This window comes from Nomia melanderi, chromosome 1, assembly GCF_051020985.1.
Source record: "Nomia melanderi isolate GNS246 chromosome 1, iyNomMela1, whole genome shotgun sequence".
In the NCBI taxonomy this organism is placed as follows: Eukaryota; Metazoa; Arthropoda; class Insecta; order Hymenoptera; family Halictidae; genus Nomia; species Nomia melanderi.
Genome location: NC_134999.1, coordinates 33,368,241 through 33,395,922, shown reverse-complemented (window position 1 = coordinate 33,395,922; position 27,682 = coordinate 33,368,241). Strand labels below are relative to the sequence as shown.

Genomic DNA, 27,682 nt, shown 5'->3' with positions numbered 1-27,682 from the left:
GCTCGGGAACCAGTCAAGCACGTTGACAGATATGCAACGGCTGGTCGCAAGAGGTTGCATATTTCGAATGGCAATTTATAGTGTGGACAGCAACATATCGCGTGCTAGTTCCGTCCATAGGATTAGACGAAATTCTGAAGGCGATCCAGCGATTTTTGAAGAAATGCGCGTTTTCGGTGCAAGTGCAACCCATTTTGCGCAGTTTCCATGACCCAGATTACGATGGGGAGTTCGCTCGCCTTTCGGAACAGCTGTTGGCCGCGCGAACATGTCGGCCGCGGGGAAACGCTTGGATATTTCGTGGACTGCGCGCGCCTCTTGGCGGCTTCGCCGCCACAATTTCCAGGGCTGTATCAACCGCCGACACACTAGGCACCATGCAATTCTTCAATTTCATCGACGCGATGCGACTTTCTTTCGAAGATGCCTGGCACTAGTTTCTTTGTGCGATTTCTCGCGATACATAGACTTTCCTCGATCTAAAATAATCGGAATCTCTCCGGAACGGAAACAATGGGATTTATTCTGAGAGAAAACGGTCTTTCTGAAATAGTATTGTACGTGATTTTTTGTGTATCACGCTGACTGGCTCTCGTATCACTTTTCCATGATTTTTTTTTCTCCGTTTCACATCGTTTGTACGAAATGTTCGAGACGGTGTTGTCCGTGTTCGTACGAAAATGCACGTATCTCACTGAGTCCGCGTTAAATCACCGTCTACTATGGCGTAATTAAAATTCCATATGCTGTGAGGAGTACAATAGTGCACCAGCGAGCAGAACCTCGTAAACTGTGTGTGGCTTCATAGTTATTTATTCGTGTATTACTATTAACGTGACTTCACGGGAGGATCATGTGCAAAAGTGTTTAAAACCGACAGCCCCGATGATGGTTCGTTATTCGAGACTGTACGATACAAAACATTTCTATCCGTAGATATAAAGTTATTTTTTTTCTCTCGAGAAAGATTTTTTATCTAGAATGTCAACTTGTTCGCGTAACGTGCACGAGTTATTACGGCAACGGCGCGTCGAGGAAAAAAGGAAACAATGGTGAAATAAATAAATAAAGGCGCAAGTGGATTCCGATCGGCTAAAAATTCATTGTTTCCCTGTAATATTCTAACAGGGCCGAGTTGTCAGTGAATGTCCGGGAAGCGTGGTAAAACGACGGTGGAAGAAAAAATACAATTCCAACAAACTCACGCGTGCGTAATTGTCATGTTAATAAGTTTACGAACAACTTCGCCGTAGCGATTACATTCCGAGTGATTCCGGATCCGCTAAGTTGGGTTAGAAGTGTGTACGGAGTGTCCGCGCCGTAAGAAGGACTCACGGTAAAAAGATACCGAGGAATAATCGATGCACAATTAATGAAAGTTCGAAAGAGAAGTTTCTCGCGAGGGCTGTGTGTGGCACGTCGTATATACGCTTTGCAGGAGGTACCCGAGTGGTTGGTAACAGAGACGCTTAGCGGATGAATACGGTCCTGCGCGATCCCCTCCACCTTCCTCATCCCGCTATACGACCAGTCAGTTCCTTGTTTGCCATACAAAATCCAATAGTTTGCCTTGTACCTCGAGAGTGCGAGTATGCCTTTTGCATTTACCTTTTTTCCCCTTGGAAAAAGTGCGGTAATCCATTCGAGATACTCGCGAAAATGTGCATTTTACTAAGTTTGTTTACACACACGACGAGATTCCGATGGTACTGAGAAGGAGATCAGAGAGAGCATAGTGAATTCCTGTCGCGAGCAGGCCGACCGGCCCGTTAAGGCTTCCGTCGATTTTTTGGTCGTGAAAAAAACAACGGAGCCGAAGCTTTTGTGCAGAAAGTCAGTTGGACGGCTGAAAAAGAGGACCGATTTAGAGCGGGCGAGGTGGTGCAAGTGCCGAGGTGTACCTCGAGGTGGTTCCTTTGTAAAAGGAGCACCGCAGGACGATTATTTTCACTGGAGCTCTCTCGGGGAAATGTGTTATGTATTTACGTGGAATATTGCGTAACGTCGAGGGCCGGGAAGTGTTTGGAAACGTGCAACACTGACAAACCTCGCTTCGACGACTTCACGGGACGGCCTGTACGCGTCCGTGCAGCTGGCTTTACCGGCTCTATTTCGTCCCTCTGCCCCAGCGAAATCCCCTCGCGAGGCCCGATACCGCGATCGAAATTTTCCGAAGAAAGAAATCCCAACAACCGTCGTATCTCCACGACGAAGGGCACAACTTTCATCGCCGATTCACCATTTCACCTCGACCACTTGCTTCTGGACATCTCTTCCCTCGATATTACCCTGGTGCAAGGACGTTCAACTTCTTTTCAAATGGAAATTGGTATGTACACATCTTGCATTAGGTTTCTGCATACGAAATATCTATTCCTTTTGATCAAACAAACCCATGTAGATTCTCATGAATAGGACTTAATATATTTGGTTACTGAAGGCTTCATGTAACTTTTTCTACTTCTTTCAAACAGCCACATTTAGGCTTATGCTGTCTTGAAACATTCCTCGAATGTTATTATTACTCATTTTTATTTGGACATTTGTATCTTGCACGAAAATGTTGAACTCGAAAGAAGTATTTTACATTCTAGTGTTAATAACTTGAGATTTTTGATAGAGGGAATCGATTACTTTTTACCCGTGCTGTTCTAAGTTTCCTTACGAAACGTTGAATTTGTATTGATGTTTGGAAAGTATTTATATTATTTACGAATATCGAGAATATTCTCCTTCGCTGTATCTTTTGGAATCTTTTTCATCTAGCGTTGTACCTGCTAAATATAAAATTTAAGTTTCTTTTTCATAATTTTGTTGTATTATCTCTATATTCTTATATTCTTTATTAATACGTAAGAAGCGACGAAGACCAAGCTAAGGCTTGGTCTTGAAACATATTTCAATCAAACATTTTTGTTAATTAAGCAATGCGTATTTCGCATTACTGTCCTTGACAATTTAAGAAACTAGTATTTCGTATTTACTTATTCAATGTCCACAATATATTTTTCTTTCTCTGGATTTGTGGTAATATATCTATACAAGGTCATTATGATCTATTATGCGAATATATATGTTTTATAGTTACAGAAGCAGTTGTTATAATTATTTTTATGTGGGAGTTTATATTACAGTGGAACTTTCTTAAAAGAATACGACTTCTATCCCTTACAACTTCTATCTTTCGAATCATACAGTTTTGTAAGAGAATTTCTGCATCATCTTGTGAAATGTTATTTTATTTGATATATTATAAAACTTATCTTTCTTATCATATTGGTATAAGTGAATATCGAAGAAAAAATGATTTCTCATCCTTTAGATATTATTCAACATCAGTGGATTAACACTGAAACATCAAAAATACCAAAGTACGCGCAAAAATATGAATAGAACACATTCTGGTCAAAATTACTTTATTCGTATAAGTAAAATAATTGATATGTTCATATAAATGATGATTAATATTCATCTAAGGTATTTCTACGTAACTATGAATAAATCCTGCAACTATATTTCTAAAGTTTGTAAGAAAGCAAAATCAGATATTACATAGATAACATATTTACAGTTTATCTCCAATTTTTATAAGTCTAATATTGAGTAGATGTTACGATAATCTAAAATATGTATGTTTCTATGTTCTGCAACTTCTTTTACTTATTTTAAAAGTGATTGAGAATTAAAATATATAAATGAATGAATCTGTTAACATGATGAGTACAGATGTACAAGAACGATAAGTAATTATGGGAACAAAAATATGTAAATTTTATGTGCGCATAAGATGCTATTAACTATTGTTCATTTTCCTCGAAAGAATTCTGTTTTATTCATATTTTTTTACAGACATATACTTACATACTGTATGTAGCATCTTTGATGTGAGGTTATATTACCTAAAGATCATCAAACCAAAATTTAATAAGAATTCCGTTTTATTCAATATACAGTTTGTTCTCTATATCTAAATTTCATATCTATAATTATTGGAAAATACAACCACGTGTACAATAACGATTTAATATTATGCAATATATATAGTAATTGTAGGTATGAGTAATTCAATTATTTTTAACTTGAAAATCGAGTGAGAAAATCTCACCAGACATTTTTGAACATTCAAAATGGCATTACAATGACAAATAATGTGTTTATAATCAGATAACGTATACACATACTGAGAATTAATTTCGTGGAATATGAACATACTTTACGTACTCAGAGTGAAAAATATATGAGTAGAAGTATCGAAACCCGTAATCAATTGTTTTTCGTTTAAAAGAATAATAAATTTTCACCTTATGGCCGATTTTCTGACGACTTTTACGTATCTATGGACGAGAAGTTTCTTCTACGCACGAAGTTACGGGAAAGTGCTCGGCGGTGCTTCGGTTTCGTCGCGAGTTCTGTCACACGGAGCGCGGCATATTCAAACTTTCAAAACGATTCTTCAACATAAAATCGAAACGTATAATAATATCGGGTTCATTATTAAGGCCACAATTTCGACCGGCGTGAGAATTCATTTACGTGTCGCTTGGTTCACGTATTGCGGATGTGTCGCGTCATTTTATCGCCGTAAACGAAACAATACGGAACACTTTTGAACTTCCGTTTGCCTGTGGCGCGCCAAACAGACCTGCAACGTTATCGTCGTACAGTGCACTTCTTGCGGCACCTAGCAGACGATTTTCAGGTGGCATTATTTCGATTAAAATATCGATTTTAAAAAATTATCTTTCATCAAATTTAATATTTTAAATTTCTTATGAAATAACGATATTATAAAATTGAAAAAATGATCTCTGTATAAAAGTCCAGATCAGAAAATGTTCAACTGCAATACATTTCGAGTTAATGAAAATAATTAACAAGATTGAAATATCTATTTTACCTTTCATTAATATTAAACTTTTTACTGTTCGAAGTGCGCCATCTCTGTCAGAATATAAATTAAAATATCAATAAAAAAATCTAAGAATTAAAACCGCCTAAGTAGATTCGGTTCAGATTCTGGATATCGGTGGGCACAAAACAATCACATTGTTTTACCTCTTTCATATGAAAATAGCGTGAATTTTTCAGAGTACTCGGAAATTGGAAATGTTTCAAAAACATTTTAGTGTGCAAGATATATTTACAAGTATACAGTTGTTTATATTAGCTTTGGCAGGAAATGTTCGATTACAATCGTGAGCATAATTGTTCACAAAACAATTAAAAAATTATTGAATAGTACAATAAAGTCGAAAAGTTCCCTACAGTTAGAGATAATTGAACGCTTCCTCGAGACGGTGTTTGAACCTCCTATTCCTCGCTATGTTAGAAGAAAAAAAAACAAACATCATCTTTTTATTAATATTTTATTTATACACTGACGAGTGTCGTCATTATATTTACTTTCACCGTTAAAAAAACTCTAGGGGGTTTAAATGAAACTAAATGAAAAAGGCATAATACTTAGCTACCCCTTATACGAACACGTAACGTTAGTTAAGCACGTTGGCTGAACTCCGATGAGTCCTGTCGCGCTCAATTAATTTCGTTCGAATAATCATCCGAGGGATGAGATGGGAAATACATGAAATATGAGTCTACACGACACTGTCTCTCGATTCGTAGCATTTCCAATGTGATCTGCGATGAAACGCGTTCGCGGGCTGGACGAGGTAGCATCACCAGCAGCAGCAACATTAAAGCACTCGTCAGTGAGTGCAGGAAGTGGCTTAGGTGGCGGAGGAGGTGGTTTGGAGTATCATTCAAGCAGTGGAATAGGCGTTGTTGTACCTGGTCAAGCAGTTCGATCAGTTACTTCGAAAGAAATGCCGGGAAGCATACAATTCGGAAGTGCCCAAGCTCAACAGCAATACACTGGAGCAATTGTTGTGCCGACCGCGGCTCCGTCCCCCATTAAGGTGCGTTATCTGCGTACAACGACAGTATCAACCAGTAGAAAAAGAATTGAAACTTTTCGTACACGTTTTTCTATTTTATTACTACCGTATTTGAGTCGTGATATATTTTTATATTTTCCTATATTTTGATGTTGTTTCCTGTAATCGTCTCTCATGGAATACAAATACACGCAGAACTGACGCGGTAGCGAATGAAATTAATCCGCTTAAAGCGAATCGTCGAATTAAACGTCCGCACGGTATGCTTTTGTAATTGCCGCGTTAGTAAATTTGGTTTCGTAATGTAATTTCTACCGTTCGATGCAAAACTGCTTAAACGAATGTAGAGTTTCGAGATCGTTGTCCGGGATTCCAATACTTGCAACGCGTTATTGCTATTTGTTGTTTTGCGTTTAAGATTTTCTGTTGACTTGCATTGAGTTTATCCTGTGCCATTGAGGAAATAATCGCGCCGCGAATATTTTGGAATTTTTATTATATTTTTTTCAGGGAAGTGGATCTGCAGGACTTAGTTCTACATGTAGCAGTAGCAATGTAAATACTGGTGGAGGGTTGCATAGTGGGATAGGTGGTGGGAGTAACCATAATATGGGTTCTCAACAACCTGCACCAGGAACACAAAGTCAAGTTCATAGCCAGCAACAGCCAACAATAAGGCACAAGGTTCATATTAAATAACATACAATATAGTAATAAATTATAAAATATTGAAAACTAGTCAATTTTGTGACATCTTCGTGGTCACGTAAAGGTATATTCACAGAAGTAGAATTTAAGCAGTATTGTGTATGAAGTTTAGGGTTGTCCATGGTCGGTATTGAATTAAAAATGTTGTTAATCCATTTATAGGTTCACTCTGGCAATGTAACACCACTAGCTTCTACCCCACCAGGCTCTAGCTTAGGTGGTGGTAGTGGTTCCCAGCAATTTCAGAGATTAAAAGTAGAGGATGCATTGTCTTACTTAGATCAAGTCAAGTACAAATTTAGCGATCAGCCACAGGTAAAGGCAGGATTAATTAGGCAGTAAATTTTACTGTTTCTGCAAATGTTACTGATTTTAATGATTGTATTGTATACCCGATTGCAGGTGTATAATGACTTCTTAGATATTATGAAAGAATTCAAATCACAAAGTATAGACACTCCAGGAGTTATAACACGAGTGAGTCATTTGTTCAAAGGACACCCTGAGCTTATAGTTGGTTTCAATACATTTCTTCCACCTGGATATAAAATAGAGGTGCAAGCAAATGAGCAAGGATATGCATTTCAAGTATCTGTTAGTATGCCGAGTCCAACAGCAACTCATACTGCTACCTTGTCGCAACATCATTGTACAGTAAACGTTGGTTCACCTCCTGTTGCAAGTCCACCAACACAACCAGCAAAAGCACCTCCAGTTTTGCAAATAATGCAAGGGTAAATTATTAATATCCTAAGCATTATCTTTTGGATTTGTTGTTAAAAAATTAGTAAATAATTGATATTTTTATTTTAAACTAGGTCCGGGAATATACATCATTCCCATATTTCAAACAATATTTCTAACAACAGTTTAACCGTACATGCACCATCACCTCCACCGGTGCAGGCATACAATAACTCACACGTTAGTGCAGCACAGGCTCAGGCTGTGAGTCAAGCATTAAGTCAAGCCCAAGATGGCATACCTAGTAGTGGGCAAACACAACAGAGTCAACCGGTTGAATTTAACCATGCAATTAATTATGTTAATAAAATCAAGGTTTGTGTTTAATAGAACAGGTAATGATATGCTGTGTCGCTTTGTCTTAATAATAATGTAAAATTTTTTGAAACTTCAGAACCGATTCCAAGGTCAACCAGACAAATATAAACGGTTCTTAGAAATTTTACATACTTACCAGAAAGAACAGCGGAACTTGAAAGAATCTGGTCACATGGGTGGTACAAGTGGAACTGGTGGGACGGGTGGGGCAAAACATTTAACCGAAGCAGAAGTTTATACTCAAGTTGCCAAATTGTTTGAGAATCAAGAAGATTTGCTCGCAGAGTTTGGGCAATTCTTGCCGGATGCCACTAACCAACAGAGTTCATTGGTGAGTGACACATAATATCTAATATTAACTATGAGGGCAAATCAAAGATTTGAGGTGTCCCCTATTATAGTTAAGATTTTTCCAAACCTGTCTTTAATTCAGCGAACTCTGATTGGTATTAGTCCGTTATGTTTCAGAGTAACAAGACTGCTACAGTTAATGATCACACCACAATCGTTAAAAAACCAATGGGACCTAAGGCACCTTACAATAATTCGGGGAATATCTCACGTGAACTCCGGGAGTCGAGTGGTACTGGCACAGTAGAACGCGAGAGCCGTGATCATAGGGATCGTGAACGAGAACGGGACAGGTCTGGCGTACGGGATATCAACAGTGTCCAGAAATTTGTACATAATGCGGGGCAATTAAAGAGGAGTCCATCGTTTTTGCCTTCGGTGACAGCCGGCAATTCTCATCATATACAGCACGGCCCACCCCCATTGAAAAAGCATAAAGTCTCATCCATGCGTGAATGTGTCACTATAGCGGAGGCTGGAAAATACGGTAGTCTTAACGATTACGCATTCTTCGATAAGGTCAGTAATAATCCTACTTCAGAATTGATATACTAATCAAATTAGTCAAGATGTCTAAAAATTTAAATACTATTGTGCAGGTCCGGAAAGCACTAAGGTCTCAAGAAGTCTACGAAAATTTCTTGAGGTGTTTAGTCCTGTTCAACCAAGAAATAGTTTCTAAATCTGAATTGGTGCAACTAGTAACTCCGTTTCTTGGTCGCTTTCCTGAGCTATTACGCTGGTTCAAAGATTTTTTGGGTCATTTACCCGAGTCTTCTACTACAACTACGACCAATACGGCAAGCAACATGAATGTTGAAGCATTACCAAATAACGTTGTAAGGAGTCATCAGGAACGTCCTCAGGGTGATCTTGCCATGGAGATTGATTATGCAGCATGTAAACGTCTAGGGGCGTCGTATTGCGCGTTACCAAAGTCTTACATTCAACCAAAGTGTACAGGAAGAACACAGTTGTGTAAAGAAGTTCTTAACGATACATGGGTATCATTTCCAACTTGGTCCGAAGACAGTACATTTGTAACATCGAGGTTTGTATTGTCATATCTCTGTCTAATTGACAATTAATAATTGATTAACGTGACTGATGTGAACTTGTGACTGAATTTCATTTCAGAAAAACCCAATACGAGGAATTTATTTATCGTTGCGAGGATGAACGATTTGAATTGGATGGCGTGATAGAAACGAACGCGTCTACGATCAGAGTGCTTGAAGGTGTTCATAAGAAAATGAGTAGAATGAGTCAGGAGGAACTTCAGAAATTTAAGCTCGACGATTGTCTCGGTGGTTGTTCCCCTACGATTCATCAGAGGGCCCTAAAAAGGATATACGGCGACAAGGCTGCCGATATTATAGAAGGCCTTAAGAGGAACCCTGTAGTAGCTGTACCTGTGGTTCTCCGGCGACTAAAAAGTAAAGAGGAAGAATGGCGAGAGGCCCAGAAAGGTTTTAATAAAATTTGGAGGGAGCAAAATGAAAAATATTACCTAAAATCCCTAGATCATCAGGGTATTAACTTCAAGCAAAGTGACGTGAAAGCGTTGAGGTCTAAAAGTTTATTTAATGAGATTGAGACGTTGTACGACGAAAGACACGAACAAGTGGACGATGGTGCCGCGGACGGACAAAATAACAGTGGTCCACATCTTGTACTACCCTACAAGGATAAATCGGTTCTAGACGATGCAGCCAATCTTCTGATTCATCATGTAAAACGTCAGACAGCCATCCACAAAGAAGACAAGCAACGAATAAAGCTTTTACTGAAGCATTTTATACCTGATCTTTTCTTTCATCCTCGTCAAGAGCTCAGTGACGATGAAAGAGACGAAGATGGTAAGTAAATATTAACGATTAAGAACACATATTAGCGTCCCGTGAAGTGTGTTAACGAAATGTGATTTGTATTATTATGATAGATGAAAAAGAAGATCTGAATGTGGCAGCGTGTAGTAATTCTCAATCAGTGACAATGAATACTTCTCCACTGGGTGGTGGTTTACAAGCAAATAGGAATAAGGCACCGGCATCTCCGATTCCGTCTTCCACGTCGATTAAAACCGAACCTGACATTAAACTACCCATTCATGCTCTGTCGAATGATCCTGAAGAAGCGTACACGCTCTTTATGGGCAGCAACAACTGGTACCTTTTCTTGAGGTTACATCATATTCTCTGTGAAAGATTGACTAAAATGTACGAAAGGGCTGTCGCCCTCGCCGAAGAGGAGTCTCGCTACAAACAGCAGCGAAAAGAGAGTACAGCTGTTGCCTTAAGATTAAAACCTAAAAGTAAGTAATACATTGTTTCACCGTTTGTACAAGTAACACCATATTAAATGTATTTGATTCTGATTTAATACGGTCATATATTTAACACAGATGAAATTGAAATTGAAGATTATTATCCTGCATTTCTGGATATGGTTAAGAATGTCCTGGACGGCAATATGGAAAGTACCGCGTACGAGGATACCTTACGGGAAATGTTTGGTATTCACGCGTATATTGCCTTTACGTTAGACAAGGTCGTAACATACGCTGTGAGACAAGTAAGTGTTCATTTCTTGATATGCTTTGAAGAAGTATGTTACTTGTTTGAGAGGCATTCGCATTTAAACAACACCATGAAATTTTTAGTTACAGCATTTAGTTTCTGATCCTATATGCCAACAATGCATGGAATTGTTCCAACGAGAACAACGACAACCAAAAGAAAGCAATGGCGCGGGTGGTCTATGTGCTACCGCATATATGAGACTTGGTGCAGAAATGGCGTATCAACGTAAAGCTGAGAAGGCTATGGCGGATGAGAATTGTTTCAAAATATATATAGTAAGTGTTTTAGTATTAACTCAATTTTTAATACGATACATTTTACTTTGTTTTTGCTTAATGAATTATTCAGTTACAGTTACTAGCATGCGCTGGACATAACCTAAATTTATAAATAAACTACATTGTGCATCGTTCTCTTTCTAATTGCGCGTTTCGAACGTATAATTTTCCGTTGTTACAGTATAAGAAGGACTGCAAAATGACAATGGAATTATTGGATACGGAAGGTGATGAGGCGATGGACAACAATTGTAGGGAAAGAGAAAGGGAAGGAGTTACAGTATCTGAAAAATGGTCTACGTATGTTGAGAGGTTTTCTGCGCCAGCTGGTCAGACTAGCCCGAAAGACACCCCTACCTTAACAGACAATGAGCCAACAACCAATCATCCTGTGAGTAACGACCAGGCAGCAAGGGGGGGGAGGGGCAGAAAGCGCAAGAACACTGACATTAGCAAGAAGGTATAGGATCCACATCCCTTTTCATAATCATTGCCAACGTTGAAGTTTACGTTCATTCGTAATTTGATGTCTGTGATTGGAGTTGTACCGTTGCCATTCAGTGTACAACCAATGTCCCAAAGAACGAAAGTTTCTTAATCAAACTTTCTTCTGTATTATTTCGTGTGATCGTATTCAATACGAAGGGAGGTATTCGTGTGTGAACATTTTAATCGCAGTCAGGTACTATTCCAGAGAAATCAGTCTTCAACACAATCTTTGTTGACTTCCTTACAAAAAAAATAGAAGAATATTTTAGGAACCAAACACTGTTGCAGCATATATGTATATATACGTATATATGTATATGTATATATGTATATATATATATGTATATATCTTGGTTGTTTGCTAATACGAGGAAGCTATGTGGTCATACATGATCTGCTATCACCAACGCTTTATTATGCGAATGGGGTCAGAGCACTGGTTCATATACTTATCGTTGCATAGAAATCGCAGAACTTTGTATACATATAAATAGAATGAACTAATATTCTTTTAATCGCAGAAAAAGAAAACTGGAGGTCATATATATTTATTTTCGTAATATTTAAGGAGATAAGAGATACATGATTTCCATCTCAGTGCGTCCAACGTGGTGCTGTAAATTAAGTGAAATTTTTCCAGATAGTGCACTACACAAACGAATCCCCATTCTTTATTCTATATATATATTCGCTCACACTTTTGGTGTGTTTGCTACACCATTAGACGTTATATGACAAATTATAAATTATATTTCTATATTTTAAATATCGACTTAAAATAGGACAACGATATCTGATTAGTAATTTTTTTAAATCTCCAACGCTGAAGATTGTCAAGAGCATTCACAAACATGTTACCGCTATTGCTGTATCGATCGTCGATTTTCTGTAATTGCTTTGCTTCCTCGTTTTTTGTATGATGTGAACAGCTTCTAGGTTGACTTGTTGGTCCGTGTAATTATTCTTCAGGATTTTCTTTTTGACATGGTGATATTTTCTTTTATCCAGAGTTTTTTTTTTTTTATACGATTAGGATTGATAAGTATTTAAACGCGTTTGAAGGAGACCGTACTATATTTGAACTGACGGGTACAGAAAGTTCTGTTTTTCGTTTTTTTTTTAAATTTTATTTTAATTATAATATTTATTTATCTCGTGGTTATCTAATGATGTTCTTGTTTAGTCTATATTTATGTTTTTCAAAGGAATTTTGTACATGATGATATACAAGAAAATTACAAAAAGCTTCGAAAGCTTTCAGTAGAAATTTCAAGATTCATTGAAAATGACTTGTTTTCATGTTAAAAACATGATCAATAGAAAATGAATTAGTCGGGTCAACGAAGTGAACAAGGAAAATTTTATGTGTACATTAATCTATTGTCCATTAACGTACTATCTCCGTAATTGCCCACCTCGCGTTTTGTTAGAAGAAGAGAGGCTAAAACTAAATTAGGAGGTGTAATTATGGGACGAAGTTGTAGTGACGAAAAAGTATGACACTGATTGAAAATGTACAAACGAAACAGAAAGGGGACACGGCATACACAAATGAAGTCATACGAGTAGTGCCATAATGAATGTAAAAAGAACATTAGTTTAAACAAACGTAACATTTGATATCGGTCAATTCTTAATGTTTCTTTCATTTTCATTACACTTATTATTATAACTAGATAAGACCGTAATTCCTAGAATTTATAAATGAAATAGAATTTAAAAGAATGTAAATATTTGATATAAATTTGTACATATGTTTTTTGATACGCAACATAGGTCGACTGGTAGTGTGCATAACTAACTTGTAAAATTCCACTATTCACTGTCATATTCGAACATTAGTGAAGCCTTTGGAAATGAAATACGGATATCGGCTTGCGAGCACACGTCACATCCGCGCCACATTGTGTTCATGCAGTAGTTCCAGCTATTTCAGTCATTCGTCTTTTACCACAATCTAATCAAATTTTTATGAAATTAATATGAATATTAAAAGAAAATGCATGGCACGTAACATTTTCAATGTGTTTCAAGCACATCTGTATAGATAAGACATACGCTTTCATGGATACCTGATCAGATTGTTATCTTTGAAATAGTGTATATTAATGAAACATTCGAATAGTGTACTTCTTATGTTGGACATCACTTCTTGAAATGGTAGTTAATGAATTTCATTGATCGAATTCAATCCTGTTTGAAATATTTTGAAGTAAAAGTTTCATCGATTAGTCCAGTATTTTAAGTTATCTTTTTTGGATCAAGTTTACTGGTTTCACGAATGTAATGTGGCATGCAATGTTAGCTTGAATTTGAACTGGAAATGTTGTATCATGGCGTGGACCAAAGTGTGTTCCTGGCTTAAACTGTTACGCCATTGTGAAATATGTACTATAACATTTTGCTGTGTATATATTAATGTAATAAGTAGCGAAGCAAAAAATTATACTGTAGCATGTAAATAGAAAATTCTTTGTAACTTTGAATTAAATCACAGCTTCGTTTGTGGCACGTAACAGTATAAAATGTCGATATCTGCCTACCGATGTTCCAATATTTGTCAAAGGTTTCACAGTTTTGGCTCTTTCGGTTGCTGCTGTTGCTTTTGCACAAGAAGATTGTTTCGGTACTCTTCAATGAATTTTCATTTGTGTAATTTTAAATTCCTCTCTCTCGAGGGGACGGTACGGAATTCTATTCTGGATATATTTGGTAACATTCATGAAACAATGATAAGAATTGTTACATTGACCTGTTAGCGTGTCCGCCTCGGTATTGGCGTTGAAGTAATTTTTATTAAAATGATCATCCATTGTTCGTTTTAGGTTTCGACCAGCTTATCAATTTCATGTTTAAAATGTGCTTTTTTTTTAAAAAAAAAAAACCTTTGTCACGTTTAACAAGTCGTATTAGGACTTCTCTTTTTAATGAGCCATTAGCAATGTCCTACTAGTTTTATTGTTTGACGTCAAGACATATGTTTTTTTTTGTATATTTTATTGGGCAACAGGTACTCTGTTTCTTAGTTCTCTTCGCTATAGTGTTTTGTACAGTATATATATACTTTTGTGACCAGAGTGGATTTTCGGATGCCAGTGTTCGCAATGTTGTTTCCTCCATTGAAAAGATAATCTTCGTATTTTGTACAAAATGTAAACATGCATTTTTCTCACAAAGCTCTGCATTACGGAATTTTAAGCGCTATATATATATATACATAGAAACAGAGAGAGAGAGAGAGAGTTTTACACGTATCAATGTATACGTGTATTTATATATATTTTTCGTTTGTTTAACAGTTCAATACGTTTTTATTAGATAACGTGGCACAAATTTAATTAATTTAACGATATACATATACATATATGTAATTGTTGCCACAGATAATCTGATTTAAACGTTTACTGTGACAATTTGTAATATAGTTTCATTGAGACTATGAGGTCGAATGTGCAGACAGATTTTATGTGATTGTTATAAGCTCATATCTCCGTTTTCACTTTACGCAGTGAATTTTAAACTCTATATATATATAAGACATATATATATATATATATATTTTGTAACTGTAATCTGTATATGAAACAAATATACATATAATGATAGATAACAATAATATTGTATAGAAGAGAGATATTGAAATACATGAACAATGCTTTTAAACATTATTGTCTAACATCATTTTGTACCACTAAATTTATTACTTTGATTCTCCAATGATATTCATTTTTTATAAAAATAAAAGTTCTTTGCCTGTGCTGTTTACAAAGACAACAAAAACAAAAAAACAGAAAAGAAGTATTTTTTTTTTATCACTATTATATTTAAATATTTGATAATCATGAGCATTTAACTCAGATGTTAAAATTTTATGTTTATCCTCATCTGATTTTTTTTTATTTTAGATATTTTCCTCTTTAGCTCCGATTTGTTCTGCTTTTTATTATTTCAATACTTTGTCACATCTGCTGAGTATTAAAAGTTGATATATATTGAGAGTAATATATCTCTTTTCTAACACATCTATACTTGAAAATAGTCAAGTTCGTAGCTTTACAATATTAAACAGTTTAACAAGAATTATGTTAATACTTTGACTCTTTTTTAATGCTTATCATTCATATGTTCATTGACCATTCGGGAATGTGCATATATCATAAATTAAATGGAAAAATTTATTTTAAACGTATTTTCTGTATTTCATCTTATGCTTTGCATTGATTTCTTTAATGTAACATGGTCATTGTTTTATTATTGTTAAATGTTACTGGTACTAAGATTAAATATAATTTCCTTTCTCTAGAAGCATTTTATTTATATGAGTATATAATTATTGTTATTTATAGTGTATTTAAAGTGAATAATTACTCGCATAATATTGATAGTATAGTATAAAATAGTAAAACAATGGACAGCTAATTTTTTTGAACAACTTTTGAACATTCTTGCTTTTTACACACAAAATTACCTGCATAAATAATAATAATTTTATGTTGTTTTGTCAAACGTATCCTTTTGACCTATCCAAATAACTCCAAATTAATTACTAATAAACTTTATTTATAGAATTTTCATATTTATAGAAATTAAGTGTATACCATTGTGAAATGATAGTCACACAATGGCAAGTAACATGTTTAAAAATTAAAAACGTCAATGAATACTAAATGGAGTAAAAATAATAAACTCAAAAATAAATAATTACTGTTGCTTCCATTATTTATTTTTATCTTTCTTTATAAATTTATTTTTACTAGCATTTAGTTCTTTGCGTATAAAAGTGTTTTTTTTTTAAATATATGGTTTATTTTCATAATTTTTTTAGATTTTACTATTTTAAACTTTGTTTAATTCTTATTACTTACAGAAAAAAACATGAAATGATGCTTAAAAGCATAAAATAAAATACTTGCACAATGCTGTAATAAATGTTTTTACAATTGTGCAGTAATAAGATTTTTACATTAAGTATATTATACATAGTATTAATTGTATATTGTAGTTCAGTGGATAATATTATTAAAATTTATATTTGTGTTTAAATCTTATCTTTTAAGAAAATTAACATAAAATGATTGTTGTAGATGGATGGGAATGGTTGGAGTTCTTTAGGCAGAATCTTGGCAGGACGTAAGCCTGTATTTCTATATCGTAATGTAAGACAATGGAGGAAAAGGGCTGCAAGAATGATGTCAGCATCTATTCCTAACGCTAATAATCCTGAGAAGGGTGCAGAGTAAGTATTGTTTTTATTATTATATTTATGATATCGTTCCTTACTTCTTTTTCTTTATATTCTTTATTTATTATTCTCTTTTTTCAGATCAACTGACAAAGATAAGGCAGCTCTAGACTCTGTGGACGCTATTTTGAAGCGACCTGCTGGTTTAAGATTAGCTGATTCTGGGGATACCTCTGACATTATTAATTCTGATGAAACCCAGTGCAGATTTAATCCAAACAGTTACCAAATGCTTTATGTTGCTAGCAAGGAAGCATTCCTTTATAAACAGAACTCGTTCAGTCGTGCCAGAGAGGTAAATTTAATAATTATGTTCTCTATAAGACAAAGTGTTACATATACATACTGTTACATATGAACAATAAATATTAATATTCTCAACATTTTTTTTATAGTGTCATCCAACTGTAACGAAACACTTGAACACGAAATTCCATCAGTGGCTCTCATCTTGGGCGTCTAAAAATGTGGCGGATATACAGCATCGGTTATGTCAAGACTGGTTAATGGGTCGTTACGAGAATTTAATCCCTCACAAGACACGAGTGATCACGGACAATGATCAAACTAGATCACCTTACCGACAATACAATCGTTATCGAGTAGAACGCTTGCAACCCGATCTTCTGACGGAACCATGTGTATAATCTTACATCTCTTATAATTTCTTTACTATTCTTTGAGAATATATGATTATCAATGAGAGCTCGTTTAAATAATCTCGTACTCGTGGATACTTTTTGTTAATAATTAGTTAAGAATTAATTGCGATCTAGGGCAAAAATGAGACTGATTCTTGGCCCGCTATTCGCGTTGTAAACCTCTAAAGAACGTCTTGTTTTGCGGATGGAGATCATCATAGAAAAAGATGATACTAAAGGGGTCATTAAAGAATCGTCATTCTTTACTAGACTCATTGCATTCGACTACGACAAAACGTTTGGTTTTTTTTTATTGTACAGGTAATACGATGCAAATGGAAGTATCGCTAATTCGTTAAATTACTATTTATGTAAAGATTTACAAAGATTTTCTAGTTATACATGTGAAATTTGCAAATTGAATGTTATAAGATTGATCGATATACGCGATATTTCCAATTGTATCGAAGATAAGCTTGTGATCAGGTAATGTAAGATGTTCGAATATAATGTTTCTTTTCTACAACGACTCATTCACCATCGCACTAGGTATGGATATTTCGTGTAAGGTTTTACATAAGAGAGTAAAGTTAGAAGAAAACTTTTGATACTTTACGTAATCGTAAACAATACAGATAGAATATACTATCTTCATATAATAATTACTGTGCGTCAAGTGCAGAGATTGTAGATTCAGTCAATTTTATTTCATCAAATATTTTATTTTTATATGCTGTGAGATTTCATTGAAGTATTAGAACTGTTAGATTCTGTTGTCAGTTAAACTTATTATTTATAGTGAAAAAATAACAAATTTGAACAGGTAATCGAACGTATTTATGCGAAGTTCAAGAAAGTAACTTACGGAAGATTGTACGCTTTCTTTACACAATAAAAATTAAAAAAAGAAAAGAAAAGATTTGTCATATGGATCTTTAAAACAGTCTCCGTGGTTTTTCTGGTTTTGGCAAAATTTTTTATCGCTGGCACTTTACGTGCAACAGATTGTTCGTAGAAGTTTTTCATAACTTACTTCTCTTATTTTGTTGTCAACCAATCGAAGTCTCTCTTCACAGAAAAATTTATTATACATAAACCGTATGTATAGATACATACTTGTACATATGTACGTGCATGTATGTATAAATGTGCTAAGAAGCTGAGTGCATCTATACGTATGTACACATGTAAGAACGAGAACAAACACTAGGCCTTATTTTTTACCTGATCTTTAGGCTACTCGGTAAAATATGAAAGAAAAAATTGTAAAATGTTAAATATATTGTAGTGGTGTTCCTGTACAGTGCAAAGGTGTTGACAACATCAAAAGTGCGATGTTAATTGGTACAAAGCATTGGTTCACCACGCACGAGGTACATGGCTCGAGTTCTGATTTTATGTTATTCTTATTATCTTAGATATGTATTTTTTACTGATTCACTTTTATTCGTACATCGCTATAGATGAGATATATATATACATATGTAACGATGTATATATGTGTATGAACATACATATACATCAATGTACATATACATACATACCATCCTGACTAAAATACAACTTTTTTTTTAATATTGTGGGTATATTTTGTCAATATTAAATTTTCCGTTCGTTAAACCTGTCGCGAGAAAGAAAAACAAAATGTTAATTGATCAGGATATTCGTGCGTGGTAGTAGAAGAAAGTAAAACTCCTTTGTAATATTCAGACTGTATGCAGTCGTTGCCACAACCGGAAACACGAATCAGCTTTTTGCATCGATTCACCACAACGCTTCAGACATTCAGGCAGAATATACGGTTTCAAATATAGTGACGGATAATAATGTAAGCAACAAGCGGCTGTATACATTCTTATCCTAATTATACGGATTTCGTTGGGGTCACGGCGTCTCTGTTTTTGCGAATAATTTTGAGAAGATGCCGTCACACGTATATACTTGCATACGCGCGTAATTGCCCACACGCTCGCTCACACACACGCGTGCGCGCGTAAACATGCAACACAAGCACACACACATACACACGTAACACATATACACACTGATTTTCACTGTGCCGCTCAGTTATGCAATATAACACTGCAGTTGTACATTAAAACCGGTGTATCTTATCGAAAGGAGAACAAAGAAAAGAGAGACGCGGTCTTCCGATGCTCGACTACTTGTGACTATTAATGATAGTGTATTTTATCAAGAAATTGCTAATTTTAAAAAAAAAAGTGTATGTCCGTGTATCAAAAGTGAATGTACAGGCAATTTTATTACTCGAGATAATAATTTAATGTTGATATATTTTGCACAAATCATTATTAATATTAATAAACCATTAATATTATCATTGTCCTACATTTCTTCTATTAACTATGGATTTTCAGGTGGAAGAATGAATACGTTAAAGATAGCAGCGCGGAACGATTATTTGTTTAACAACCGTAATGATGGACCGTGAGGTAAGTGATAGGTTTAAAAGCAAGAACATAATCATTCCTACAACATTACTTTAGTTTTATTAAAAATGGTAACATTGATAATCATTGTACAACTATAGATGTAGCATAACGTAACGCGTGAGTTGTAGCATAACGTTGTAAATAATTTAATTGTAAATCTTGTAAATGTATATGTAAGCGGAACGACGCGAAGAAAGGTGTGCTATGGAGTATTGGTAATTTCGATGTTACAGGGAGCAATCAAATTTTAGCTATACTGTTCATGGCTCTGGTCAAGGTACCAAAGACAATGTAAGAAAGTTACTGTCGACGATAATTAAGAAAATAGATTTCTAGAGATCCAAAAGAGATGATGAAAATTACTATGGAACTAAAATATTGCTTAGAGAGATTCACATATCTATTTTTGAAGCCTTCTTTCGTTCCTTTAAGACAGTAATAAGAAAGACATAAAATTGTTGCATCCAAGACCGCCATGATAGTTACTACACACTTCTCCATGCTTGCTTTCTTCACGAAGAACGCATTCTTCTTACGGATTTCGTCAATTATTCACGAAAGGAGCACTCACTCCTTCCAACTAAATCATAATCACTCTACATAGTGAAATACTGCATACGAATACATTGTCTGTACTTTTTCCTACACGTCTTATAAATTTCTCTAATTACTAGACTGCAGATTCGATTGAAATTTTATCAAACTTTTGGTTCACTTAAATTTTGATAATATATATAGCGTTAACGGAATAAACGGATAGCTATGTAATTCCTGTTCCTATAAATTGATAAAAGTCTATATTTGTTTTGAGCATCCACAGTCTACTAATTACAGGTTGTGTAAATTAGTTGTTTAATGCCAATCTAGCTGTTTAGTTATACTTCTTGGATAAAATAACGAGTTCTCCAATGTAGTGAAATATTATTACAGAATCTAAGTTTCCTATTTGAAAACGTGTAGAAAAACTTTTCGATATAATTACTTCTCTATTTTATCGTTTTATGTATGCCTACTGCACTGCAATATTCAAAAGCAATTGCAAGACGGTGTAATGTATCTATGAAACGTGAAAAGATTCGTTTCAATTTGAGCAAGGACCTCTTTGGTCGTTAAATAAGAAATTCGAGTATGATGTTGCGTAACGAGCAAATGATATTATATAGTTACATTACTAGTCCATTACGTTATATAAAATGATTCAATAGAATTTTCCCCGGTTAAGTACAAAATCGTGAATTGTGCCTTATCAAAATACTGTAACTAAGCTTGCTATAGCTTTACACCTTGAACAGGTCTGATTTGATAAAATTAATTTCCATTATACATTCATGGTAATTTGAAAGGGTAAAGTATTCTTGTCCACGAGTAAAATTGAAACGAATGAATTAAATGTTGCTGCGAGCCGCGTACCTTCGCTGTTAATGCGAAACCGTAATTACTAGACTGCGGATGTTAACGAATATATACGTATTATTTTTATAAAACGATTTGAAATAACCGAAGCTAGGTAACGATTAATAATAATTAAAATAGAGAAAAGAAGTCTTTGCATCGTCGCAGTCTAATAATTACGTTTAACCGTAATCCTAGTGATACACTTATGTATATGCAGAATTAAACTCTTATTTTGATAAATATGAATTCTTTTAGACCCATCAGTAATTCTATTCAAACCGTTATTTCGAAAATCATTAGAACTTGTTCATTGAAAGAGGTTAACAGTTTTTCTTTCAATAAGCCGATTTCGCTGCGAAGAGATTTCAAAGAGATGAAGCTGAATGTTATTATAAATAGTACTTAAAAAAGAAAACAATTAATGTTAGTCCACTACTCGATTACGTACGTTGTAACGTAACCATCACTTACAATGAACTATTTGTTATGATAATCCAAGTAAAATAATTTTAGTTAACTTACGGTTCTCCGTGCGTCTATTCTACGTCGAACGATAGGCAAATCAGTACCCGATATGTTTATGTTTTCTCATTTTGCAACGTTTCAAACCCGTAGCGACCTCACGTGCGAATCAAGCCTAATTTGAAAAATCGCGCCATCGTGCGAGACCTTCGTTTTCAAAAGCGGATGCGTGCGCAGTTTAGTATCTCCGTTTCACCGAGTCACATCGTTCGCAGCCGCTCCGTACATAATCAAGGTAAAATCATGAATTATTCAAATTCCCCACGCTAAAACTGCTTTAAAACTATCGATAGTAAGACTAGGGACGGAATTATGCAAAGAAATATCAGAAACTATCATTTTGCGTGATAATAATCCATTTCGAAAATCTCGCACTCGAGGCTCGGGACGCCGCTACCCGAAACCGTCGACTATCTTCGATTTCTCCCGTATAATTACCAATTCAATCGATAATTCTTTAATTCCCTTTAATTATCTTTCATACACCATTACCAATTCGATCGATCGTCTCGATTGAATTGATAATCTATCGGTTGAGAACACGAAATCACGATCACGAATTATTTCGTTCGATATGAATTGGCGGTTCAAAGATGGTCGCGCTTGAATTTGAATCAGTGGCCGCGCGGGAAATTCGAATGTGCTGATTCGAACATGTGAATGAATCTTCTTCGAAGATAGTCCCTTGCAAATACTGTATGCGTCCGATGCAAAGTAGAATGCGACCAGTTCAATTATTTTTTCTTATTTTACTTATTCGTTCGCCATCTTTCCCGGAGACCAGGTTATATGGTTTATGGCGACCAGTAAAGACGGGGACCGGAAGCAGTTCGTGAAGAATGCTGGGACCAAGAGGAAAATGAGAATTAGTGGACGCGAGATGAGGCTGACGGTGACACTTCGAGCTGCTGATGATGTTGCGCGGGTTCAGGTAAATGCGCATGCTCGTTTCAAGCGTTAAACGGCGCGCGAGTTTTAACTGATGTAGTCCGCCTGGTCCATGGTGTACGGCGATCTGCCCTCGATGTCGTCCGCTGTCGTGTTCTGGCGACAGTGGTAGACGTACGCGTTCATTGATATGTTTTCGCCAGTGCGTATGCATCTGAAGGACTTGTCGGGGCATTTGCACCTGAAAAGATAATAGGAGGAATTTTAGGATGATCCTAATCATTAGCAGAGGTTTCTAACCTTTATGCTACTACGTGTAAAAGAAATTTTTTTTTGATACGCTTAGTGCCACGTGTACTATATGGTACAGGCCAATTTTTGTGAGAAAATATTATTAACCCTATGGTCTGTTTTTTAACTGTCGACACAACATTGTCCCTAATAATTTATTGAAAAAAGAGAAACATTCTATATTCTATGTCTACGTTTGCTCTGCAATATAATAATAACAGAAGAATAATACCTAATTATAATTCAAAGTGATTGAATAATATTCCTATTTGTTAAATTCTATTTAAATTCTTCACCAGGAGTCTCACACGTTATTGTAAGGCAAAGGGTTAAAGGGCACATGGTCAAGAATACCGGTATACGTTACAAAGCAGTGAGAACATAAAGGAACAATATCAAAATATATATAAATTTCCAAAAAGTTGAATATAACTTAATATCTTAAAATGTGTAGATGTTTAGTAATCAAATATTCTTTGGTTTTTGATTTTAATATATGCTTTCTGATACAGGTAACTACAAATCGAGATATCCTTGTACACTTCTATGTGAGTAACGAACTTCCACTTCTTTTTAACTCCTTAATGTATTAAATTTGTCAAATAAGAATTAAAATGTTCTGTTTGACTTAAATTAGATTCCGTTGAATTCTTTATATTACTAGTATTACATTAAGGAGTTAACTGTTATTTATTATTTATTCATTAACCGTTATTAACATTATTCTTCATTATTACTGAATATAATATTTATCTAGAAATTTTTATTATTCACTGCTGATAACAGTGAGATGTTCATTGGAATAATTACTAGATCTATGTAGATCATTGCATCCACGTTATAAAGAATTACAGCGGTACTATGTTGACCGACTGTGCTTAATTGCAAATGTTACTGCCGGTCAACGATGACCTCCCTTTAACGCGTGAAAAATTCGATCGCGTTCGGCTGGTGAAATCGAACTGTGCAAAATTCATCAGCGAGTTTGAATGGAAATAAGTAAACGAGATTAAAGATCCATCGTAAACTCGCCGGCAAACGATAAACTGTTTACTGCTTCTTTTTTACTTCGGAGGGTTATTGCGCGCAAGCCAGTTCATTCATAAAGAACGAGCTTTATCGGCCTGTTTTTGCTTATTCACGATAAATAATGGACATCATAACGGGGAGTCACATATACCCCACATTTTTACATGTTTCATAAGATTCGTCGGACAAACATCTTAGTAATGTTCATTCATAATTGATAAGAATTTCATTGTGTTCGGCGGAGTTCTTCCTTCAGCGTAAGAAATTGAAATCACCCGAGCGCATTCGTGATTTATTTACGACCGATCTCGAATGAAACGAATCTTCGTTGATCGCCTTAACAGTTTTCCATTCGCAATAATGTTTCGCGATCTTTGTTAATGACTTGTACAAACGTTACTTACGTATTCGGCATGAAAATTGAGCCTCGGCGAGTAACAGGGTTGTAGGAGTTCCATCCGCATGGCTCGTCGTAGCAGTTTCGTAACGGTTTGTCATCGTCCCCGATTTTGGTAGCCCTCTGAGTCCTCAGACTGTCAGGATTCTCTTCTTGAACAATGCGGCTCAGTTGTTCAGCGAACTCCTGGAAAAATCGAACGAAAATTATTGTTAAATTTTGTCCTGATTAATTTTTTTTATATTTAATATACAGGGAGGATAAAAGACATCTATGAACTATTCGATGCATTGCGTAGCTTGTAGTTTAATAAGTGATATTAATTATTCAAATATATTTATTAGTTTATGCATTAAAAGTTTTATACAAGAAAAATTCAATTTATTGCTAATGAGATTAAGAGTATAATGTTTTTATAGCTCAGCGTTCTCAGATGTATTTATTACAAGTTTCCTGCGAATATTCGAATAAGTTTCCATTGTTAAGAGAGCTCGTTTGAAATTGCATACCTCAATGAAAGTAAAATGACTTCGTCAGGAAGGATAATATTTCTGCTTGCAAGCATAACCGCGGCTTACAATTAGACCAACGAGTAAGCACTTTCTCTGCCATTCGATCACCGAGGGTTGGTAATTGTAAACGTTTTTATACCTTGCCCGGACAACTTTCACTCGAACGATGAATACAATTTTATCAATCGAAATTCAATGTTTCCATCATCCGTGGAAGATTTTTCTGGCAAGTGGAGTGGCAGATATGATTCCAAGTTTGTTTGGAATAGTCGATGACGAACGTGAGTAACAGATAAGTGGTCTTATGGCGAAATTTCAATGATTATCTTCCAAGAGTTAAGTGCTCAATCTTTTCGACGCGGTAAGGGTCAGTGTTACTGATTCCACATTTGGAAAATTCCTATACTCCCAGGGAATCCCCAGTTTCATTCGGCTTACAAGTTCAATTAATTTCTCCGCGAGACCCAAGTCGACACTATTCCAAAACCCAAAATCGCGTTTCGATGCTATCAGAATTCCGTTCCAAACAACTTTTCAAAATCTATACTTCAACATTGTCAATTCCCCCCAGTTCCTCGGTAGAAACAGAAAATCAGCGACACAAAGATGCTCACTCGAATGTCACGCAACCTTAAACCGTGTCAATTACAAAATTCTTGAAACTACTGATACCTCGATCAAACCACGTACAACGGAGTTATAAAATTCCTCCAGTAGAATAAGAACGTTTCAGTCAGCCAAGCGATCGGACAACCCTCTTATACCTGTCAGATCATCAGACTAACATCGAATAACATCTATACGACCACCCCCGGTAAGAGACGCAAGCACAGTCTCCGAAGTGACTCAACGATCAACTCTCAAATCTGAAAATCCAATTACCTTCTATCCGTTCCCCCTTCAGCTCTAATTACCCAAGGAACCAAGGTCCACAGTGTGATCATTAATATTGCTTACCTCCGATCTTACCGCTGCGCCCTGCGAGTAGTCTGCGACGTACAGCACCGCCAACACCGTCACCACCAATTTCAACAATACCGAGTTCATCTTCTGTCTGCTCGAAAAAATTCGGCCCTGGCGGATATCTGCCGCGTTACTAGGACGACGGTGGTCTAAGGATCGTCGTTTTCTTCAGAGTTCCTTGCTCCCTGTCCTCTCCTCTTCCTCCTTTTCTTCTTTCTTCTCTGTTATTTTCGAGTTAGGGACAGCGCGCCGCGGGCCACGAGATCGTCAGGGATCGGCACCAGTTCTCTCAGGTGTCAGGAATCGAGCTTTGTCGATGAGAATCAATTGAAAATCGACGATGTCGGGTGTCTTTTCTCACGGTTGACTCGCGAGAGACAGAGAGAGAGTGAGGTCCTTCGGCCGGCTCGACTCGGAACGATTGTTTTCAACGCGTGGCTACTGTCTAACCGGTTCGTGTAACACGGATCCGTCGTTTAGGCGACTTCTTCTTCCGACTTTATACGTAGTCGACGACTCGTATAGGGAATGAGAGGAGAACCGAGTGGCTCGCAGTTTATATAGGCTGTGCATCCGATGGTGGGAGAGTCTGTTTAAGAAGGAAGAGGAGGGAGGAGAGGTGCGAGAGGAGAGGGAATACCTTTGCGGAGGAGGATTTTTTTTTTCATTGTTATACGGAATTGTTTCTGTGTACGGGTCTTCTTTTCCCGTCCCCATGGGGCTTTCGAGGTTTTAATTTTCGTTGTTTCGACGAGTTCGGGGCGGGGAATCGGTTAGTCAGGATCGGGAATAAATTGGTCGCACGATTTAGAGCTCGACTCGATGAAATGTACGTGTATCGGATTGGGTTATCGCTTTTTTACTTTTTATACAGGGCGGGGTTCGGCGTTTTCGAGGAATTCTTGTTTCTTTGAGAATCGTAGTCTTCTTTGGTTTTTGAGAGATGTAAGGGGGGAATGCAATGGAGTTTTCCGTAAAGTTCCCTTGGAATCATAGTTGAGAAGATTGTACATCGAGCAGTGGGGATGATTATTTTTATTTTCTACAACAGTCCCATGGCGATTAAAGTGGCGTCAAGTTCATAGCATCTGAAAGGGGGATCATTGTTTAATGTTTACTTCTTCCCGAACCTCTTATAACTGGATTCGGTTTGTTTGTCAACGGATTTGCGTAAGAGATAAATATTTTCCACTGGTCTAAGAATTGTAAGTATCCGCGGCAAATTTACGAGAATCAACCGAGAAATACGTTCAGCAGACGTTAGTTGCGTCCGGTTATCGAGGAAAATTGTATTTACGATTGTTTGCTAATTCCCTTGCAGGGGTAACGAGAGTTTTATTCAACATTCGGAATATTCCGAAGCAATGGCGTTAGTCACTTTGTTATTGAAAATCGCCGGAACCGTTGCGTTCCAAACACTAAGCTATATCTGCGTAAGAAATTCTGCAATTACACAGAACACACAATCATAGTTTATCGAGCATTTAACCCTTTGCACTCGGAAGTTTCTTACCAGAAATATTTAACATTCTTCGACAAGGCGAAAAGGATATTCTTTGAAACTAACTCGAAGGGAACTCAGAAGCGCATCGAGGAACAAAGCTATTTTATTCCGATATTTCGCGTATCGAGGCGTTATACGAAGTTCAACATTAAATATCAGATTCTATTTTACCAAGAGAGTCACCAAGTGTAAAGGGTTAAACGTAGATCAATAGTAAAGATCTCAAATGTACGAATCATCGATTTGTCGGGGATACCGATAACGCAGCTATAGACTGCGTTACCGTATTCCTCGACCATCATTCTGCTGGCAGGGTCCGACAACGCAATTATAGAGAGCAATGGGTACGATTTCACGTCTGTTGCACTACTAGCAGTTCATTAAGCGAACACAGATGCGTGCCACCTATAAATACAGGTCTATCGCAAAGCTTGCCTTTGGACAGGCTCAGACAGGGATTTGAACAGCGTTGTCTTAC

The 27,682-nt window shown here is 36.1% G+C and overlaps 2 protein-coding genes across 4 annotated transcripts; one reads left to right on the top strand and one right to left on the bottom strand.

Annotated features, from left to right (window-relative positions):
• Positions 1–16: 16 nt before the first annotated feature.
• Positions 17–20,030, top strand: Sin3A (SIN3 transcription regulator family member A). Of its 3 annotated transcripts, none has more exons than XM_031988545.2 (17): positions 17–2,329; positions 5,626–5,918; positions 6,408–6,581; positions 6,768–6,920; positions 7,008–7,339; positions 7,424–7,664; positions 7,744–7,998; positions 8,136–8,537; positions 8,618–9,069; positions 9,156–9,877; positions 9,961–10,332; positions 10,423–10,592; positions 10,681–10,875; positions 11,060–11,338; positions 16,452–16,603; positions 16,691–16,904; positions 17,005–20,030. In XM_031988545.2, exons 2-17 carry the CDS (start codon positions 5,646–5,648, stop codon positions 17,254–17,256), a joined length of 4,638 nt encoding a protein of 1,545 aa, XP_031844405.1. In that variant the 5' UTR covers positions 17–2,329; positions 5,626–5,645; the 3' UTR covers positions 17,257–20,030. The 3 variants fall into 3 exon arrangements, with proteins under 3 accessions (XP_031844405.1, XP_031844407.1, XP_031844404.1); XM_031988547.2 differs by having other exon boundaries at positions 8,121–8,537; positions 11,060–11,269; XM_031988544.2 differs by having other exon boundaries at positions 8,121–8,537.
• Positions 19,738–26,249, bottom strand: LOC116432146 (uncharacterized). The gene is made up of 3 exons (XM_031988564.2): positions 25,695–26,249; positions 24,233–24,411; positions 19,738–22,749 (listed from the first exon to the last, which is right to left on the bottom strand). Exons 1-3 carry the CDS (start codon positions 25,782–25,784, stop codon positions 22,596–22,598), a joined length of 423 nt encoding a protein of 140 aa, XP_031844424.1. The 5' UTR covers positions 25,785–26,249; the 3' UTR covers positions 19,738–22,595.
• Between the last annotated feature and the right edge of the window lie 1,433 nt (positions 26,250–27,682).